This window comes from Lutjanus erythropterus, chromosome 17 (assembly GCF_056507025.1).
Source record: "Lutjanus erythropterus isolate fLutEry1 chromosome 17, fLutEry1.hap2, whole genome shotgun sequence".
Taxonomy (NCBI): Eukaryota; Metazoa; Chordata; class Actinopteri; order Lutjaniformes; family Lutjanidae; genus Lutjanus; species Lutjanus erythropterus.
In genome coordinates, this window is record NC_139333.1 from 36837059 (window position 1) to 36855927 (window position 18869).

At 39.5% G+C, this 18869-nt stretch overlaps 1 protein-coding gene across 4 annotated transcripts in view; it reads left to right on the top strand.

The window, feature by feature from the left end:
• The window catches only part of rab3gap1 (RAB3 GTPase activating protein subunit 1), a 120177-nt gene that overhangs the window by 38910 nt on the left and 62398 nt on the right, over positions 1–18869 (top strand). For all 4 annotated transcript variants that reach the window (XM_084740050.1, XM_084740049.1, XM_084740051.1 and 1 more), the window contains 7 exons: positions 4232–4324; positions 4493–4665; positions 5530–5637; positions 6337–6509; positions 7131–7185; positions 15056–15418; positions 16637–16774. In XM_084740050.1, coding sequence (XP_084596176.1) covers positions 4232–4324; positions 4493–4665; positions 5530–5637; positions 6337–6509; positions 7131–7185; positions 15056–15418; positions 16637–16774 — 1103 coding nt within the window. The remainder of the gene's footprint in view (positions 1–4231; positions 4325–4492; positions 4666–5529; positions 5638–6336; positions 6510–7130; positions 7186–15055; positions 15419–16636; positions 16775–18869) is intronic.

An 18869-nucleotide genomic window follows, 5' to 3' on the forward strand; every position in this document is an offset into this window, starting at 1 on the left:
ACTCAAACTTTCACAACAACATACTGCAATAGATTGTTGAGTCAGGGTCAAAACTCAGAAATCCATTTTTGTGTAAAGTGTTTCTTACATTTACCAACTGTAAAATATGTAGCCTATACACCAAATTAAAAAAAAAAAGTTTTAATATTTTGTCAACTAAAATGTGCATCATAGCCTATGTCTACGGCTTGGTGGCTTTTCCTCTAAATTTTGCATGGGGGTTCGTCTTCTTGAGTCTCTGTAAGCTAGCTATGGATGCCCAATTAGGAAAAAGTCTTCAGGAAAAGAGTTTTTAATAGTTGTTGCTCTAGACATGTTTTTTTTTTCTTTTTTTGGGCCAAAAATGGCTCTTTAGATTGTTAAGGTTGCAGACCCCTGGTCTAGTTAATTCAATAAGCACTAAACCACAATATATGTTGAATGCCTGAGGTGCTGGTGACAGAGAAATGATGCAGGATTACCTGAACCCTGATGAGCTGGACCCACCTGCTGTACTCAAATCCATTGTCTCTCACAGCGTCAGCCCCAGCAGATGGTGCAGTAAAAGTCCAGCATCCTCTTAATTTGCTAACCATGCACAGGCTTGGCATTGGGTTAGGGTTGGTTAACAAACACAAACAGAAATTTCATTGAAACTAAGAGTCAGATGACTCTTAAGTAGTCACAGGTATTTTTCGACTCTAGCTCTGATTGGCAGTGATGTAAAAATGACACCCAGGTGGTCATGCTATTTTTTTGCACCTTTTCAGCAGAGGCTTCGTGTGTCAGCCCGACATTGGCACCTGCTTGAAGATAAGTATTTAGTGATGACACAGTTTTTCAAGTGGCTGAACTGTGGATATACATTTTATTTTCTATAAATTCCTCACAATAAAAGACCCTGTTATTTCTTATTATCTTAAAGGTTTTATTAGGTAGCAGCAAAATCGGGAGATTTCCATTTTCATCAAAAGTAACTTAACATGACTCTTATTAGCTGAAGGCAAACATGAAACAGTAAAATAACAGCAATGCAGAAAAAAACCTTAACTTCACACCACAGCGGTTCACTTAGAAGCTACAAAGGTACTTGGTGCTGAACACTAGGGATGCATTGATACCGATACCAGCATTGGTCCAATACTGTCCTCACGTACTCATACTCATAAAACTACTCCGATACCTCACACCCATCATCAGAAGACCCATCATGAGAAGTAACCACGATACAGAGATAAAGGAGTTTGCTAATACTTACCCTCTACCCTACCTTTTCTGGTTGCGTCGTCGTCATCAGCGAGAGACTCACTGTCCTCAACATCATCCACTAATGACCACAGTGACTTTGGAAACTCTAAAATTCCATGCAAGTCCATGTAAAAGTGAAATAAATGCAGACACCACAGCCAGCTGCTGTTCAATAAGTCCCTGTGGGCGTAAACTAGTTGAATGTCTCAGCTAATTAATTTGAAGAAAAATGCACTGCTGCCACCAGTGTGTAACCATCTTTTCTTCGTAATAAGCTGCTACAACTTCTCTTTGTGTACTTAATCTTGACCAAAACAGCCTGACAGCACAGTACACCCACTCTTTGGGGTTCAGAGAAGGGTCAACAAACCTGTGGCACGCATGGCACAACATTCATACCTGCCCCCCCTAAATATAAATTATAAATAATGACATGCAGGTGCTAAGTAGCTCTTACACAAGAGGGACATGAAGAAGAAACTTAAATACTGCACACATAAATGTGTAATTAAAATACTAGTTAAAGTGCTGTAAATGATAGTGAAATAATTATCATATACACTGATCAGATATAACATTATGACCACTGACAGGTGAAGTGAATAACACTGATTATCTCTTCTTCATGGCACCTGTTAGTAGGTGGGATATATTAGGCAGCAAGTGAACATTTTGTCCTCAGTGTTGATGTGTCAGAAGCAGGAAAAATGGGCAAGCGTAAAGATTTGAGCGAGTTTGACAAGGGCCAAATTGTGATGGCTAGATGACTGGGTCAGAGCATCTCCAAAACTGCAGCTCTTGTGGGGTGTTCCTGGTCTGCAGTAGTCAGTCAATCAAAAGTAGTCCAAGGAAGGAACAGTGGTGAACCGGCCACAGGGTCATGGGCAGCCAGGCTCTTTGATGCACGTGGGGAGTGAAGGCTGGCCCGTGTGGTCCGATCCAACAGACAAGCTACTGTTGCTCAAATTGCTGAAGAAGTTAATGCTGGTTCTGATAGAAATGTGTCAGAATACATCGTGCATCACATTTCGTTGCATATGGGGCTGCAGAGCTGCAGACCAGTCAGGGTGTCAATGCTGACCCCTGTGCACCACGGAAAGCGCCAACAATGGGCACGTGAGCATTGGAACTGGACCACGGAGCAGAAGAAGAAGGTGGCATGGTCTGATGAATTACGTTTTCTTTAATATCACGTGGATGGCTGGGTGTGTGTGCGTCGCTTACCTGGGGAACACATGGCACCAGGATGCACTATGGGAAGAAGACAAGCTGGTGATGCTTTGGGCAATGTTCTGCTGGGAAACCTTGGGTCCTGCCATCCATGTGGATGTCACTTTGGTACGTACCACCTACCAAAACATTGTTGCAGACCATGTACACCCTTTCATGGAAGCGGTATTCCCTGATGGCTGTGGCCGCTTTCAGCAGGATAATACATTGTGCCATAAAGCATAAATGGCTCAGGAATGGTTTGAGGAGCACAACAACGAGTTTGAGGCGTTGACTTGGCCTCCAAATTCTCCAGATCTCAATCCAATCGAGCACCTGTGGGATGGGCTGGACAAACAAGTCCGATCCATGGAGGCCCCACCTCGCAACTTACAGACTGCTAACATCTTGGTGCTAGATACCATAGCACGCCTTCAGGGGTCTAGTGGAGTCCATGTCTTGCCGGGTCAGGGCTGTTTTGGCAGCAAAAGGGGGACACAATATTAGGCAGGTCATCATAATGTTATGCCTGATCGGTGTATAACACCATTTGTAACAGTAAACTTAATTCTTCAAGTCTATAATTATGCTGTGAAACTATTATACTGAAATATATCATGTACACAGTAAGCTGCACAACTTTAGAAGAAACAAAATTTCAGTAAAGTAACTTACTACAAACAACCCAAAAATGTATTGTGTATAGTAACTATGGTTACACTTGTAGCAGGAAATGGCAACAATGATTTGTCACTTTTAGAAGGTAAGCATCTAATGAAAATAAAACATGTTTTTAAAGTTATTGTAAGAACTTTTATGATATTATTAAGTACTTGTATCAGTACTCAGTATTGGCAAGTCCCCAAATGCTAGTATTTACACGATAGTCTGTTCACCCCGCTGCCGTCAGGCAGGAGATATAGAAGTATCCACTGCTGTACTACCCAGTGCAAGAGCAGCTTCTTCCCTTAGGCTGTGAAATGGCTGGATTCAGCCTCAGCACACCTCCATGTAAATTCGTTTGTTATACTTTTTTTTTTGTCTCACCAACCATTCCAAACAAGAAATCAAAAAAGTCACTATGTCGATATCCTGTTATTCAACCTTGACATAAATGGCAAATAAATTTCTTTGTACTTTGGTATATCCATGGAGGGTGCAGCTTGTCTTCCACTTGCTTTGCCAGGAGGCACTTACTCCAGCTAAACTTTCTGAATGCTTATAAACATCTGGTAGCTAGTAGGGGGGAGCCTTCTCCTTGTCACTTCCTGTAGTCCACAGTCAGCTGTGTTTTGCTGTCACTGAGATGGAGGTAGATAAAGGGCTTCTGTCAGGGAGTACAGGAGAGGCCTGGGCACACAGCCCCAAGGGCTCATCAGGAAGTTCATTATCCAGTCACACAAGGTGGTGTTGAGCCCTAGGTTGAGGCCTAGGTCTCTGAGCATGAAGTCAGCAGTGGTATAGAATGTTGAACTAGAATCAATGAACAGCATTTTCGCATGTATGTTTCTGTGGTCCAAGTGGAGGAAGCAAGTGCAGAGGCTAGGATGATAGCTTTGTGTGTAGATCTGTTTGGTCTGCGCACAAACTGAAGTGGGTCCAGTGAGTCACGGACGGAGGAGGTGAATGTGTTAACTAACCAGTCAAAGCACTTCCTGATGGTCGAGGTGAGTGCTGCTGGGTGGTTGTCATTCAGGCTGGTAGGTTTGGTCTTTGCAGAGAGTTTTGGTCTGGGCAGTATAACCAGTGTAAAAATGCTGTGAAAAATTTGATCCACTCTTCTCTTCCCATGCAGGTGACTTTCTGACAGAGTTTTTTAAGCTCTGCTGTAGGAAGGAGTCTACAGAAGAGATTCTGGGAAGGGGATTGGCTGAAGAGGAGGGCAAAGGTCAGGTTACTGGCTGTAATGTTTAACACTGGAATGGATGGCATTGGTCTCACTGTAATGTCACTAAGCACACACCTGTCACCTTATTTCACTGGTGTTTGTGAAATGTTTGAGCCTCCTGTTACAAACATAATAATAATAATAATAACTGCTGTTTTTCCCATGCAGAAAATACTGATATCAGCTCTGCCTTATCCAAGCTGACAGAGCCAGCAGCAACAGTGCCAATCTCTAAACTCTCTGTCTCCAATATGGTGCACAGTGCCCGAAAACACATCCGACGCCACAGACACATTGATGAGTCACCACTCAACACTGATATACTCAATTCTGTCCTACTGGTAAGGACTATTCTTGCTGATTGTTTTATATTGGTATTACTGTCACAATAAACAAGCACAACAATGAAAACTTCAGGTTAAAAGTGTTCTTCAAAGAATAAAAACATTTATAAAATAAATAAATAATCTAAAATAAATTTAAAATGTGCTTTTAGAGTTTAAAAAAGACAAATTACACAGGTCTCACACAAGTATACCCTGTGCTTTCCTGTGTTGCTCAGCTTGTAAGTCTTTAAACCAGCACAATCCAGCATATTTAAGACCATGGCTCTTTTCCAGCTCATTGCTGGAAAATTAGGCCAAATAGCTAAAAGTTGCATCTCATTATATGTAAGATATACACTTGATGTCACCTACTGCCATCACATCCACTGAGTAGCGAAAAGGCTGCTGAATGGCAGTGTTAGCTTTGTGGCCTGAAGCCACAAAAACAAAAACCCCATCTAATATAAGAAACAGCTGTAGTGTGATTGATTGTACAAGAGATAGATTCAACAAGAAATCAGGGCAGTCTTTTTACAAACTGCTGAAAGCTAAAGAAAAGAGAAGAAGCAGATCACTGCAATCTAAACAACTGGAATCCAGGTACTGGAATATGGCTTTGCGGTTGCCATTTTACATCAGAAAAGCCAAGTTGACTTGAAAGACAACTAAGGATGAAAAGATTCTGCTTTATAACGACTTTTGCAGGTGTTTCCACCATTGATTCAGGGTCTCACCGATATATGAATATGTATATATATATATGAATATGAATATATATATATATATACATAAACTCTCTGGAACAGGTCACTGTTTATGTAAATGTAGAAATGAACTGTACTTCTATATTTAAGTTTTTGTGTGTTTTTGTTCTGTTAGTATCTCTTCCCAGATGCTGCTGTAGAGAAGTCATCAGAGAACAGCAAGAATAAAATGGCCCAGTCAAATGCCTGTGGGAACGCTGAGCCAGATAGAAACTCTGACGATGTACGTTTGCCCTCTTACCACACACTACTTTGACTGGGGTGTCAGACAGTTTTTTTTAGAGTCGAAGATGTATCTTTTGAATAAGGAATGTTTAATGTAATGCAGTGTTTCTCAAACTTTTTTTCTGAAGACCCACTTTTTAAAAGTGACAAAACATCACGACCCAGTTCACAAGGCCTTATCAATAAATTTTGGGTGGGAAGAGTTAATCTGTGCATAATTGGACATTCTTGACTATTTTTGCTGCCATTTCTTCATCCTTATATTATCTTGGCATGGTTTGATAAATGAGACAAAATTTGTGTATTTACACAGTATTCACAGGTTCTTTTTTCCCCTCACCAATAAAACAATATATATAATATAATAATATAATACCAGTGGGTCCTGACCCAGTCTCCGGGAATGACAAGAAGATAAACTGCATCCACTGCACAACATTATAAAACTGCAATCACTGAAACATAGCATTTCACAAAAACACAACACTTAAGGGAATAATAACATATTGCGCAAGCCCTTGGAAAAATTTGTGTGCAAGTCCCCAAGTAATTAAGCTGTTGTCTTAACAGCCATTGCATCAATTAAAAGCTAGATTTTTTGTAGTACTTCCCAGCATTTGTTTCCTCTTCTGAATTAAACTTTTCCATAGATCAATAATCTTTTGTTTTTCCTGCTTTCTGTCCCTCCTACATCCAGAAACTATTTCTTCAGCTGAAGTCAGCACCCAGTGACAGTCTGACTTACCGGCTGGCACTGTGTGTTTGTCTGGTCAACTACAGCCATGGTGGGCTGCGGGCTGTTGCCCACCTCTGGCAGGAGTTTGTTCTAGAGTTGCGCTACCGCTGGGAAAACAATTACCTCATCCATGGGTGGGTACAACGCACACCTGAGCATAGCAATAACTGCCTGTAACTTGTCCTATTGTACAAGGACAATGCTGCAGATCTTGATACTCTTGACTGACATGTAGATTTTATTTGTACATTTCATTACCACCTATTTGAGTGTTCAGACGGACTTAGTAAATACAGAAATCCAAGTGTAAATTCGATTACCCATTTTTGAAGAACACTCAGTAACTGTCCAGCATCAACCAAAGTTAACAACAGTCTCTCAAACAAAAGTGAAGCAGCAAACTGACTTTGTTTTTATGTTTCAAACACTGACCTCATAAACGTCATCATGCCATTTCCAGATTTTGGGAATTTTTCAGTATAAAACTTGCTGAAAGAATTTCAGTGTGTGTATCTGTACTTTTTGAACATTTTCAGCACATTTTTACAATACAATGATTTATGATGACAATGGTAATTAGAGTCACTATAATCATAATGATGATAAGGATATAATTATCGCTAAAGGCAATTAGTTTTGCAAGGCTGCATGAGTTGCATGTGTTAAGAAGTAGTTGGTATAGTTGCTCAGTCTATGAATGTCATCATGTTCACTCATATTCTTCTTACCTTCTTTGTATGCCTCCTAATCTGCAGACTGGCTGGTGGACCTCCTGATCTTCGCTGTTGTCTTTTGCATCAGAAGCTCCAGGTAGCCATTTATACAAAATGTACATGTGCGTGTTTAAGGCGTGAGGACAGATGAAATGATTCAAAAAACACACAAAACAAATTAGTGGCTGTGGTTTTTCTCAATGCAGAGATATGTGACACTGGGAGAACAAAAAAAACAATCATAATCAAGGCCAGGTTTTCACTTTTTCAAGACTTCTTTCTGCTTTTATAGCATTTATACATTTATTATGGCATAGCATAAGATTGTGTAAAATAGTATTAACTATTAGTTTGGACAGATTTTGGGAAACCCGGCCCCAGAAGTCTTGAACAGAGGGACACTCCCACATCATATGTTTATAGCTCCCTAAGAAATTAGCACAAAATTGGCACATGTTACAGTCTGGACTCTGTGTTTGTCTCATGCAAAACCTGGTGGCAGGTGTGTAATAAAAACTCAGTGACAAAACTTAAAGTGGATAAGTTGGTGATTTGGATTCTTAGAGGCACAAAAGGTGTTTCTCCGTACACTATCTGATAATATGTCCTCATCCTGTAGATCAAAGTCTCTCTTCCACGCTTTGAGTGGTAGCAAGTTTCCCTTTGGTCCAGATAGCCTGGAGTATGTTGATGACACAAATCCCCTGGTGGGGAGAAGAGTTCATCCAGTCCACTAAAGGGGGAATGGGAAGCTCAGCCCCCAAGAGTACACCATGCGATTTAAGGGCTGATGTTACTTGTAAGTAATAGAAAAAAGATGAGCCAGACTGGTCAAAGAGGTGACACAATTCCTGAAAACTCTGCATACCTTTGTCATTGTATAAATCACCAACTCTACTAATACATTTGGAGGCCCATGGTCCAATCTATCTGCAATCAATATATTCAAATTATGCCACAAGGGGGTGTTTTTCTCTACAACTCTAAAGTTCATAACTGTGTTGGCAATAATAGGTCCATAATGTAACATACACATATTTCTCATGTAAACTAGAAAGTAAGACATCCTCTAATTTCCTGGGATATACAAGGCTTTCCTCTAGAGGCCTCCATGATACTGAAGAGTTATTGTTAAGCCAAGCAAGGACTGGACATAATTGAAAGGATTGGTGATAGACTTTAAAGTTAGGGAGGGATAGCCCACCCTGATCTTTAGAACTCTGCAGTACTGCTAATTTGAGTTTAAGATGGCCATTATTCCAAATATATATACATACTGGTCTGTCAATCCTGACCAAGTAGTCCACTGGGGAGAGAGCGGAATCATCATACTTAGAAAATGAATGTGCAGCAGAGCGTTCATTTTTATTGCAGATATGCGAGTCTGGAAAGAGGCAGGTAGCTTGGTCCAGATTGTAAGATCATGTTCAACTTCCTTGAAAATGTTTTCATAGTTACTCTTCACTATGTTCTGGAGAGGTGTATGTATCTGGATTCCTAAATAGAGAATTTTTAGTAATATAGGAATTGGGCTTGTTATTGTTACATTTTTAGCTGCTTCATTTAGCAGCATCAAGGCAGATTTTGTCCAATTAATTTTGTACCCTGACTGTTGCTTGAGGTCCTCAAATACTGAAAAAGAGAGGCAATTGACTTGTCCATGTCCATGAGGTATATGAGAAGGTCATCTGAGAAGGCTGATAGAGTGTGAGATGTATTTCTAATTTGGATAGAGGATATAACTTCCTCAAGTGTTGTGCTAGTGGTTCGAGGGAGAGAATGAAAAGACTTGGAAAGAAAGAGAGCCTGCAGCCCTGTCTGGTACCATGAAAAATAGGAAAGTGATTAGAATTCAGCCCATTTGTAGTAACCATGGCTGAGGGATTAGTGTACAATCTTGTACCAGTCTATTAAACTCATCACCTAGCTGAAATCTTCGTAACACAGCCCATAAATACTGCCACTCGAGCCTGTCAAAAGCTTTTTCAGCATCAAATGACAGTATGGCACATGGTACTTTTCACTGTTTGCATTCCTCTATCACATGCATCAAATGCCTCAGATTATCTGCTGCAGGGCGGCCTCTCATAAAACCAGATTGGTCATTGTGAATAAGTTTATCCATGTAACCCATTAAGTGTGTTGACAGTAATTTGGAATATAACTTTAATTCTGAATTTATGAAAGATGTTGGTCTGTAATTGGAGCAGTTCAGTGAGTCCTTGCCTTTTGTTGGCTGCAGTGAAATTAGGGGTACATTTGTGTGCTCATGAAAAGCACCCTTCTCTATAGCTGTCTGAATGGAGCTCAGAAGCACAGGTCCAAGGAGGTCCCAAAAGTGCAGCAATACTTTGGGTGGGATCCTGTCAGGGCCTGGAGATTTCCCTCTTGACATTTTACTCAATGCATTCTTTAGCTCTTGCAGAACAACCTAGATCTGCTGCTTCATGCACCTGTATGGTGGGTAGATCTGCATCATGCAAAAATGCATTACATCTCTCTGCATAAATACTATTGGATGATATGTACAAGATCTTGTAATACGCTTGAAAGGTATTGTTTATCTTCCTTGGGTCTGAGACCAAACCTTTAGTGGGATGTGGGAAATTTAGACTGTTTCAGTTTTAGAGCTACAAGCTGGCTAAGTTTACTGCACTTGCAATAGTAATTTTGCCTTGTCCTATGTATGATGAATTCCGCTTGTCTCCACAATAGGTCATTCACCAACTTGCAATTCTTCTTTAGCTGTGCTAGACTATTTCTCTTTAAGAGTCTTTTCCAAACATACATATTTCTCCTCTAATTTTGTTACTCTTTTTTAGATTTGACAAATATGATATTGTGAGATCATGAATGAAACCCTTTGTCGCCATCCACACCAATCTGGTATCTGCTACAGAGTCTTTATTATCAAGGAATGAGGAAATCCTGGTTCTAAATTCAGAGTCAAAGGTAGTGTCATTTAAAAACATTAAAGCACCACCTCTGAGACCTTTTGATTTTGAAGCTTAAATCAGTACTGGCCACCAGTGGATTGTGGTCAGCCAGCATGACTGGTAGATAAACTACAGGTTTAGCACATTTCTTCAGACTGTGAGATAGCAGAAAATAGTCAATCCTTGAAAATGACTCATGATTTTCAGAGAACCTTGTCTAGTCTTGAATGTTCGTGTTTTGAAACTGCCAAATATCAACAAGTTTGGGTCTTCTATCATCATATTTAAGGCAAGAGAAGCTGATTGTTGGGCATGTGTGTATGTATGATTGGTCTAATTTGAGATTACAGACTACATTCATGTCTCCACCCAACTAACTCATAGTCAGCAGGTCCTCCGTGAGGTCAAGATAAAAATCTTTCTCAAACACTGTTGGAGCGTAGACTGATATGAATGCAACTTTTGTGCCATATATTGATGTGCAAACATATGCTATTTGACCCAATTTGTCATTATTACTTTTAGGCATTTAACTCTTTTAATATTGGCATTCAATCCCCGGACATTCAGGCTTAAAATAGTCAACTCAGCCATTTCCAGTGATAACTGTATAAGTATTCCAGATAGGCATTTGAGCACAGATCATGTACATTAGTTTGCAGTCCCCAACAGCTGCTATTCCTGTCCCCTAGAACATCAAAGTCAAAGTCAGCTTTATTTGTCAATTCTTCACATGTGCTTGACATACAAGGAACCGAAATTACGTTTCTCGCTGTCCCAAGCGTAGACAAGGACAACAGTAAAAGTGCAGATGCACAACAAAAACAACAAGACAAATCCTAAACACTAGGGTAGTATTAAATAAACAGTTTGTAAGTCGTTTGTAAGTAACATGAACATCTGTGTAACACTGAGGCTCCAAAACTCTGCTTTACCCCCCTCAAATGTTAAACTTACTTTAGCAGTAATATATTCTGCAACAAGCAGACGTAAAACAAAAGTTGGTCTTCCTGGAAAGTGAAAATAGGTTAACTGTTTAAGTTAAGACTGCTTCACAATGATATGTCAGCGAACGAACCAAGAGCAGTCTTATAACAGTAATTTCATGGCCACGTGTTAATGACAAACAGGGAAGACCTTACAGTGAAGCTGAGGCTGTAAGGATTCCTTGCCTTCTCCCTAGTGTCTCCAATGGTTGACTCCATCACCTTTCTGTGTTAGTGGACTGTTGCAGGCGTCTGGGTGTTCCCTCTGTACTCCTGTAGACCCTGAGAAGCTGTGCTGCTTGCCATTTAGAGTGACTTTCAGGTTGGTAGGATAATTTAGAAAGAGAAGGAGAATGCTTTTCCACCGCTGGCTTGTGTGGGCACTGTAGTAGCAAGTGCAGTAAACTTAGCCGGCTTGTAGCTCTTATGACATCTATAAGGAAAGTCTGCACATCTAGAACTTGGAGCTAAAAAGGGCAAGACAGTCCTTTTTCTCTGAGATTATCAACAAAAATAACAACAATGCATGGACCTTATTCACTGTTGTTGACAGACTGACTAACCCCTCAGCGTCAGTCCCTCCTGAACTGCTGTCCACCAAGGCAAGCAATGACTTTGCCTCTTTTCTTACAGACAAGATTTAAAGATAAGACAGACACCCTGTAACTCCAACACAGTGGCTATTTCACCTGTGCCTCATAACACTGCTCCAGTTAATTTAGCACTTTTTCACCCCTTAGATTATGCAACTTTGGCGGCATAATCAGAAATCTTGGGTCCACTACCTGCTGCCTCGACACTGCCTACAAGCTTTTTTAAAGATGTTTTTAACTGCATAGCATTAGATATACTTCAGATAGTCAACTGTTCTCTTCAGTCAGGCCTTTTTCCAACGGCCCTGACGACTGCAGTCATTAATCTCTTTTAAAAAAGCCTAACCTGGATGCCTCAGTAATAAACAACTACAGGCCCATATCAAACCTACATTTTTTAGGAAAGATCATTGAAAAGGTTGTTTTTCAGCAACTTAATGCCTTCTTGGTGCACAACAATTTCTTTAATGTCTTTCAGTCTGGATTTCGAGCACATCACAGCACTGAGACTGCACTTGTAAAAGTTTTGAATGACATTCATCTGAGCAGTGATGCATCAAAGATTTTGGTTCTGGTATTACTGGACCTCAGTGCTGCATTCAACACAGTCGACCATAAGACTCTGCTCGACAGACTAGAAAAGTAGGTGGGACTTTCTGGCACTGTGCTAAATTGGCTTAAATCTTATTTACAAGACAGGGATTTCTTTGTGTCACTTGGCAATTATGAATCTGTGCGAACAAAAATGACGTGGAGTTCCTCAAGGGTCCATTCTTGGGCCTCTTCTGTTCAACATCTATATGCTCCCTCTTGCTCAGATTATGGAATATCACAACATCTCCTACCATACTTATGCACATGACACACAACTTTATATAACATTGTCACCAGATGACTACAGTCCACTACATCTGTTAAATAAGTGCACTGATGAAATCAATATGTGGATGTGCCAGAATCTCCTACAACTAAACACAGACAAAACTGAGATAGTTCTTTTTGGCCACAAAATATCAAAAGTGATTGCTCACCTTGAATCCATGACACTAAAACCTAAAAATCAAGCCAGAAATTTTGATGTCATTCTGGACTCAGACTCAACACTAAATTTCAACAGTCACGTAAAGACATTACTAAATCAGCCTACTACCACCTTAAAAACATAGCAAGAATTAAAGGATTTCTGTCTGGAGAAGATACAGAAAAACTTGTTCATGCTTTCATTTTCAGCAGGCTGGACTATTGTAACGGTGTCTTCACAGGTCTGAGTAAAAAATCAATCAGACAGCTGCAGCTCGTCCAGAACACTGCTGCCAGAGTCACCAACACCAAGAGAGTGGTGCACATTACACCAGTGCTTAAATCACTGCGCTGGCTTCCTGTGTGTCAAAGGATAGACTGATAGACTGATAGACTAATCTGGTTACTTGTCTATAAAGCACTAAATAGTCTCAGGCCTAAATGTATCTCTGATTTGCTTGTATGTTATGAAGCACCAAGACCCCTCAGATCATCTGGAACAGGTTTACTCAGTGTTCCAAGGATCAGAACCAAACAAGGTGAAGCAGCCTTTAGTTTCTCTGCTCCTCACCTGTGGAACAAACTTCCAGAACACCTGAGGTCAGCTGAAACTGTAGCTATTGTTTTATATTTGTCTGCTGTTGCTTTTGTTTTATGTTTGTTCTTTAAATGCATTTTCTGTAATGTTTTAAACTATTTATTGTCCTGCTTTTAGCTTTTTAATGATTTAAAAAAAAAAAAGAATGTTCTTTTAATGTTTTTATTTGAATGCATTTTCAAGTTCTGTAAAGCACCTTGAATTGCTTTGTGTATGAATGGTGCTAGATAAATAAAATTGCCTTGCCTTGCCTTGCCTTAGAAATACATAAATACTCAGGGTCCTGCCAGCATTCTGGATGGAGGCATTTTTTGCCGCCTCACAGGTACTATTCAGTATAGCATTGCGGTCTCCAGGCATAGGATCATAATCTGCAGGATGTTTTTCTTCAAGTGTGGGCTGTAGAGCCGAAGTGCTCTTTCTGTTTAGATAACTGGTGCCAAGTGAGGGTACTCATTTGGGAAGCATGGAATTGCATTGTTACCCTCTCTGTTAGCGCCGATGGCACTGATCCTTGCATTGTTTCTCCTGTTATAGTCCTCTAACAAGGCAAGGTCGTGCTGAACTTTTTCGTGCCCCAAGGCGTCGTCAAGCACTTGGCTTTTCATGGTTCTTGTCTCAGCTTGTATTCTGTCAACTTTAGACACCAAATCCCAAACAGTGTCCATGTGGGTGTCTAAGTCCTCCTGCAGCTTTTTGACAGAGTCGTTCATGCTCTGAACTGCACTGTTAATAGCATGAGTGACAACCGCCTCCAGGTGGTCCTGCTGTTTGGCTAAGGCTAAAGACATAGCTTCTTCTATGCTAAGATTGGCAGCTGCAGGGATGTTAGCATCCTGTTGTTTATGCTTTGCCGCTGGTGCTTTGGTCGGGGATGCAAACAGTTTTGTGTTGCTTGACATCTTATATTGTCCGTATGGTCAAATAAACTACTGCTGTTAGTCTCAGAAGTCAAATAATTTGCAGAATTGGGGATATCACTGCATAGCCCTAGAGTCTCCCAACCATTGTGCTTGCAGGTCATGTGACCTCTCCTTTTATAGCATTTCAAATGATTTATTTAATACAATAGTTAGTTATCCAAATGTAATAAATGTAAAGCTTAAGGTTAAAATTGGCCGACAGTAGACCAAATTACATTCATAATGACAGAAATGACTAGGTGGTGCCATGGGCAAGATCTTAAACATGATGTGCAGTTATTTTAGAAAACAGTTTGGGTCACAGTGGGCCTCATGCAAAAACCACTTGTATGGACAGATTTGTTCTGTGTGTAGAAGAGATTTAGGAGAATGTGTTTCATTCACCGGTTTTCTTGTATTTTGAATTTTCTTTGAGATATGAACACAGTTTACGAGGTCTAGACCTGTCATAGAGTCAGGTGCAGTCAGTCTATTGTTATCCAAACCAAAGTTTTTCCATTAATGACTGTGGTCAATTGCTATATCCAAATGTGTTAGAAGACTTAATATTAGTTAAAACTGCACTGCAAATATGAATACCTAGTAGAATTCACTATCTCTTAAAATGATGAACTGATGAGAAAATGTATTAATGGATTTATTACAAGAGAAGCCTTGATCATAAATTAAGTCTTCAACTGCAGGAATTGCCAGTGATCCAGTCTGTGAAAAAACACTCTTCGTCCCTCATATCATAAAATATTTTAGCTCACGGCTGCTGTTTAGCAGTGGCACCACTCCCATTTGCTCTTTCTGCAACGGTTGTCTTGATTAAGGTGTAAAGAACACTAAGTGCTGAATAATAGCTCAGAGAGATGAAGACAGCAATATTAAGTATTCCATGTCTGACAAAGGCCTCTGTTCCTGCATAGATGCTGAACTGTTGTATTGAGAGGAAGAGAGCCAGAGATGAAGCACGCAAGGTGCTGGAGGGAAGCAAAGAGAGAGAGCGCAAGGTGTCTGGTGGCTGCCACAATGTCCGGCCCATACCACCGTCTTCAACAGCGACAGCAACGACTACAACAAGGGAGGTGTCTCCAGGAAAATCCTGGGACTCATGGAGCGACAGTGAGGATGAGTTCTTTGAGTGCCTGAGTGACCAGGGTGAGATCGAGGCTCCACTTAGTGAGGGAGAAAAGGATGGCGGTAAAAGTAAAGCAGAGGGTCGACTGCACCCCCATAACAACATGACTCTACTTAACTCTACAGAGCCTCTCTACGTTCCTGTCACACAGGTCAGGATCTCTCTCATTCACTCAAAAATGTCTATAATTATTATAAAAAATAAAATGTAATATGTATTAAAATGTAATATTCCAAATGCTACTCACTACTGTATATATATGTAAATTTATATATATATATATACATTTTACAGCAGCATATGTATATATATATATGTATATATACTGTATAATTACACATATATATATATATATATACATATATATATATATATACATATATATATATAATTATACAGTGTACAGTATAATACATTCGGTGAGCTGAGAGGAGCTTTCTGTGTGTGTAAAAGTTAAGACAGCAGATATCACCAAAGTTTCAATAAATATCACACTCTTATTATCTGTTTCTTTTACAGCAGCATAGTTACACCAGTGAAAATGCCTGATGTCATGGTCAGGTTTTCATTTTAAGTGGTGCAACAGCTTTTAAATCATTCACTCTTCACAGAGATGCGCTGCAGAGTAAAACACAGTGTTCTTCTGTCCTGTCTTTCACTGCAACTCTGCACTGAGATTTCGGATATTATTACTTATATAGTCCTCTGTCTGTGTAAAAATATATTTTGAATTTCAGGTGTATCTGTTATGACTTTTCAGCAGTCTTAGTTAGACAAAAAAAATTGGTTTTCCTCCAAAGTTTCAGCCTTTTTCTGTTACTACCCCCCTGCTGCTACCTGGCATAGAAATATTGTATGTGGAAGCGCAAAAGATTTTGCACTAAAACGTAAACTTTGGAAGGCACCAACTTGTTTTGTATTAACTTAAGCTAAAGCTAAGAATGAATTTTTACCTAGAACGACTGTGTATTTAGTCCCTGTTCATTTAAATTGCTTTAGTAAGGGCTCTCTTTACAGTGAGTGCAGACTTGAGGAACAGTTACAGCAACCAATACACTTTTCAATTATTTCCAATTCATATGGGCATGTCAGTAAAGTTTCAAGAGAGACTTGAAAAAATTTAAATGCTTATGCAGTAAGTATTAAATATTTGTATAATGTGTCAAATAGGTAGATGTTAGGTGAAGAATGGTGTTGGTTGATGGTGTGTTTTTTTCCTTGATACCACATTATAAAAGTAGTTGGTGTTTTTCAATGGCCATATTTGGTTGTTGCTGTGCTTGAAATCCAGTGCTACCACAAACCCCTGTGCAAGTAACATAAGTGATGGAAGTACATTGATGCTGCTGTGTGTGCATTTGTTTTTCAGGAACCTGCTCCTATGACAGAGGATCTGTTAGAGGAGCAGTCAGAAGTACTGGCCAAACTGGGCACATCAGCTGAAGGTACCCACCTCCGTGCCCGGATGCAGAGTGCCTGTCTGCTCTCTGACATGGAGTCCTTTAAGGTGAGACAGGCTGACATACACGTGCTGTAGTTATCAAACATTAACACCAGGATGGAGTCGCAGTTTGCGTGTTGTATGTGCATGTGTTTTTGCAGTGTCTCTCTTCTAATTGCATATGCATTTAAGGTAAGATTGCCCAAATAATGTGAGCAGAGAGTGTTAAGAGGTTGATTATGTATTCCACTGGATTTAGTGATGTTGTGCCTTTTGCAACAGCCAATTTTGTGAAGAAATTTCTTTACCTCTGAAAAGGGTGCTAAGTGCATTGCAGATAAGATCCACAAGTAAGGTAATAGTGGGAAAAGAAAGATGCACTGAATATAGACTTGTGCCTAAAAACTGATTATTAGAAGAAAAAAAACAATTGGGCCATCTGACTTCACCAGGGGCTCCAGAGTTACTACACGGAGTTTTAACTGGTTAACAAACAGTTTTAATTTAATCCCGGTATATTTCTGTAAATCGGCAAATTAGACCATCGGCGAGAAGATAATCCTTGAAATCAGAGGAAAAAAGCCTGTATTTTGATTTTCACAGGCAAAGTTAGTCGTTAGCGAACGAAAGAAGAGTTTTTAATTTTGATCATTTTATTTTTTTTTTCCACAATATTTTTATTAACATTTTAACAGTATGAAATACAGCCATTTACATTCAATGTATGCTGTCAACTTGTTTCATCAACCCATAAAACAAGAAATATATAAAAAATAAATGAATAGATACAAAGGGCTGCAATTTAAGACCAAAGATTGTCCAATAATCCTATTGATCATCTTCCTGATCCCTAATCAGCTGATCCGTCCACTACTTGTCAGAAAATACTGAAAAATTAACAGTTTTCCAAGGTCCAAAATAGCGCCCTCAGCTGCCCCCCCTGTTCACAGCTAAGGTACATCCAAACCACCATCACATAGGGCCCAAGCAGCCATCAATCACTCAGATTCAGAACCTTGACCTGTTTTAAAGAAGGACAGTACTCAGACTGCTCAATCAATCATAAAAAAAAGAAACATTAACCATGAGTTCAGCAGTTAACAGCCTATCCAATAACTGTTATAGCTCTAAAAAACAACAAAAACAAACAACAAACAAAAACAGACAAATGAACACAAACTCAACAACAATTTGCTTCTCCTATATTAACAGAGGGTAATCTATACTAAGTGGATTTTAAATTGTAGTAGATACAAAATGTAACACATTCTTCAGAAAAAATAAATAAAATAAAACTTGTAAAAGTTTAGGAACTGCACCTCCTACAGCAATCAGTCATCTTGATCATTTGTTAAATCAAAGTTCTTGACATAATTGATGAAAGGTCTCCATGTATTCTCAAATATGTGCTGTTTCGCCTTCAATATGTAAGTTATCCTTTCTAATAGAAGGTTTGATAGCATCTGTCTCATCCATTGAGCAGTGTTTGGTCTGTGAATATTTTTCCATAACTGTGCAATACATTTTTTGGCATGCAGTAAGCTGAGGTCTATAAATGCCCGTTCATTTTTGCTATAATTATGTATCTCTGGATATAAGCCCAACAAAAAAAGCTTAGGATCCAGTGAAATCTGTTTTGAAATTATTTTCTCAATTATGGCTCTTACCTCCTCCCAGAACTTTTGTATCTTGGTGCATTGCCAAATACAATGAAACAATGTCCCTCTATGTTCCATACATTTTGTACATATGTCTGGTATGTTTTCGCTGTATCGATTTAATTCCACTGGAGTCACGTATGTCCGCATTAACCATTTATATTATATAAGTTTTAGGCTTGTATTAATACATTTAGACTGGGCATCAGCACAGGCTATCTTCCAATCTTCATCTGAAATTTCATTCCGCAAGTCCTCTTTCCAGGCAAATAACTTAAATTGTGAGCTTTCAGATGAGCCAGATGTCAGCAAACTATAAAACTCTGATATGATACCCTTTCTCAAACTGTCCTTTGTCATCATTTCTTCCAACAAAGATTGTAGAGGTCTGGTGAGTGCATTGTTTTGATTTGCTTTAACAAAGCTTCTAAGCTGGAGGTATTTGAAGAAATGTTCCCTACTGGGCTTAAATTTAGACCTCAGTTCATCAAAGGACATCATTA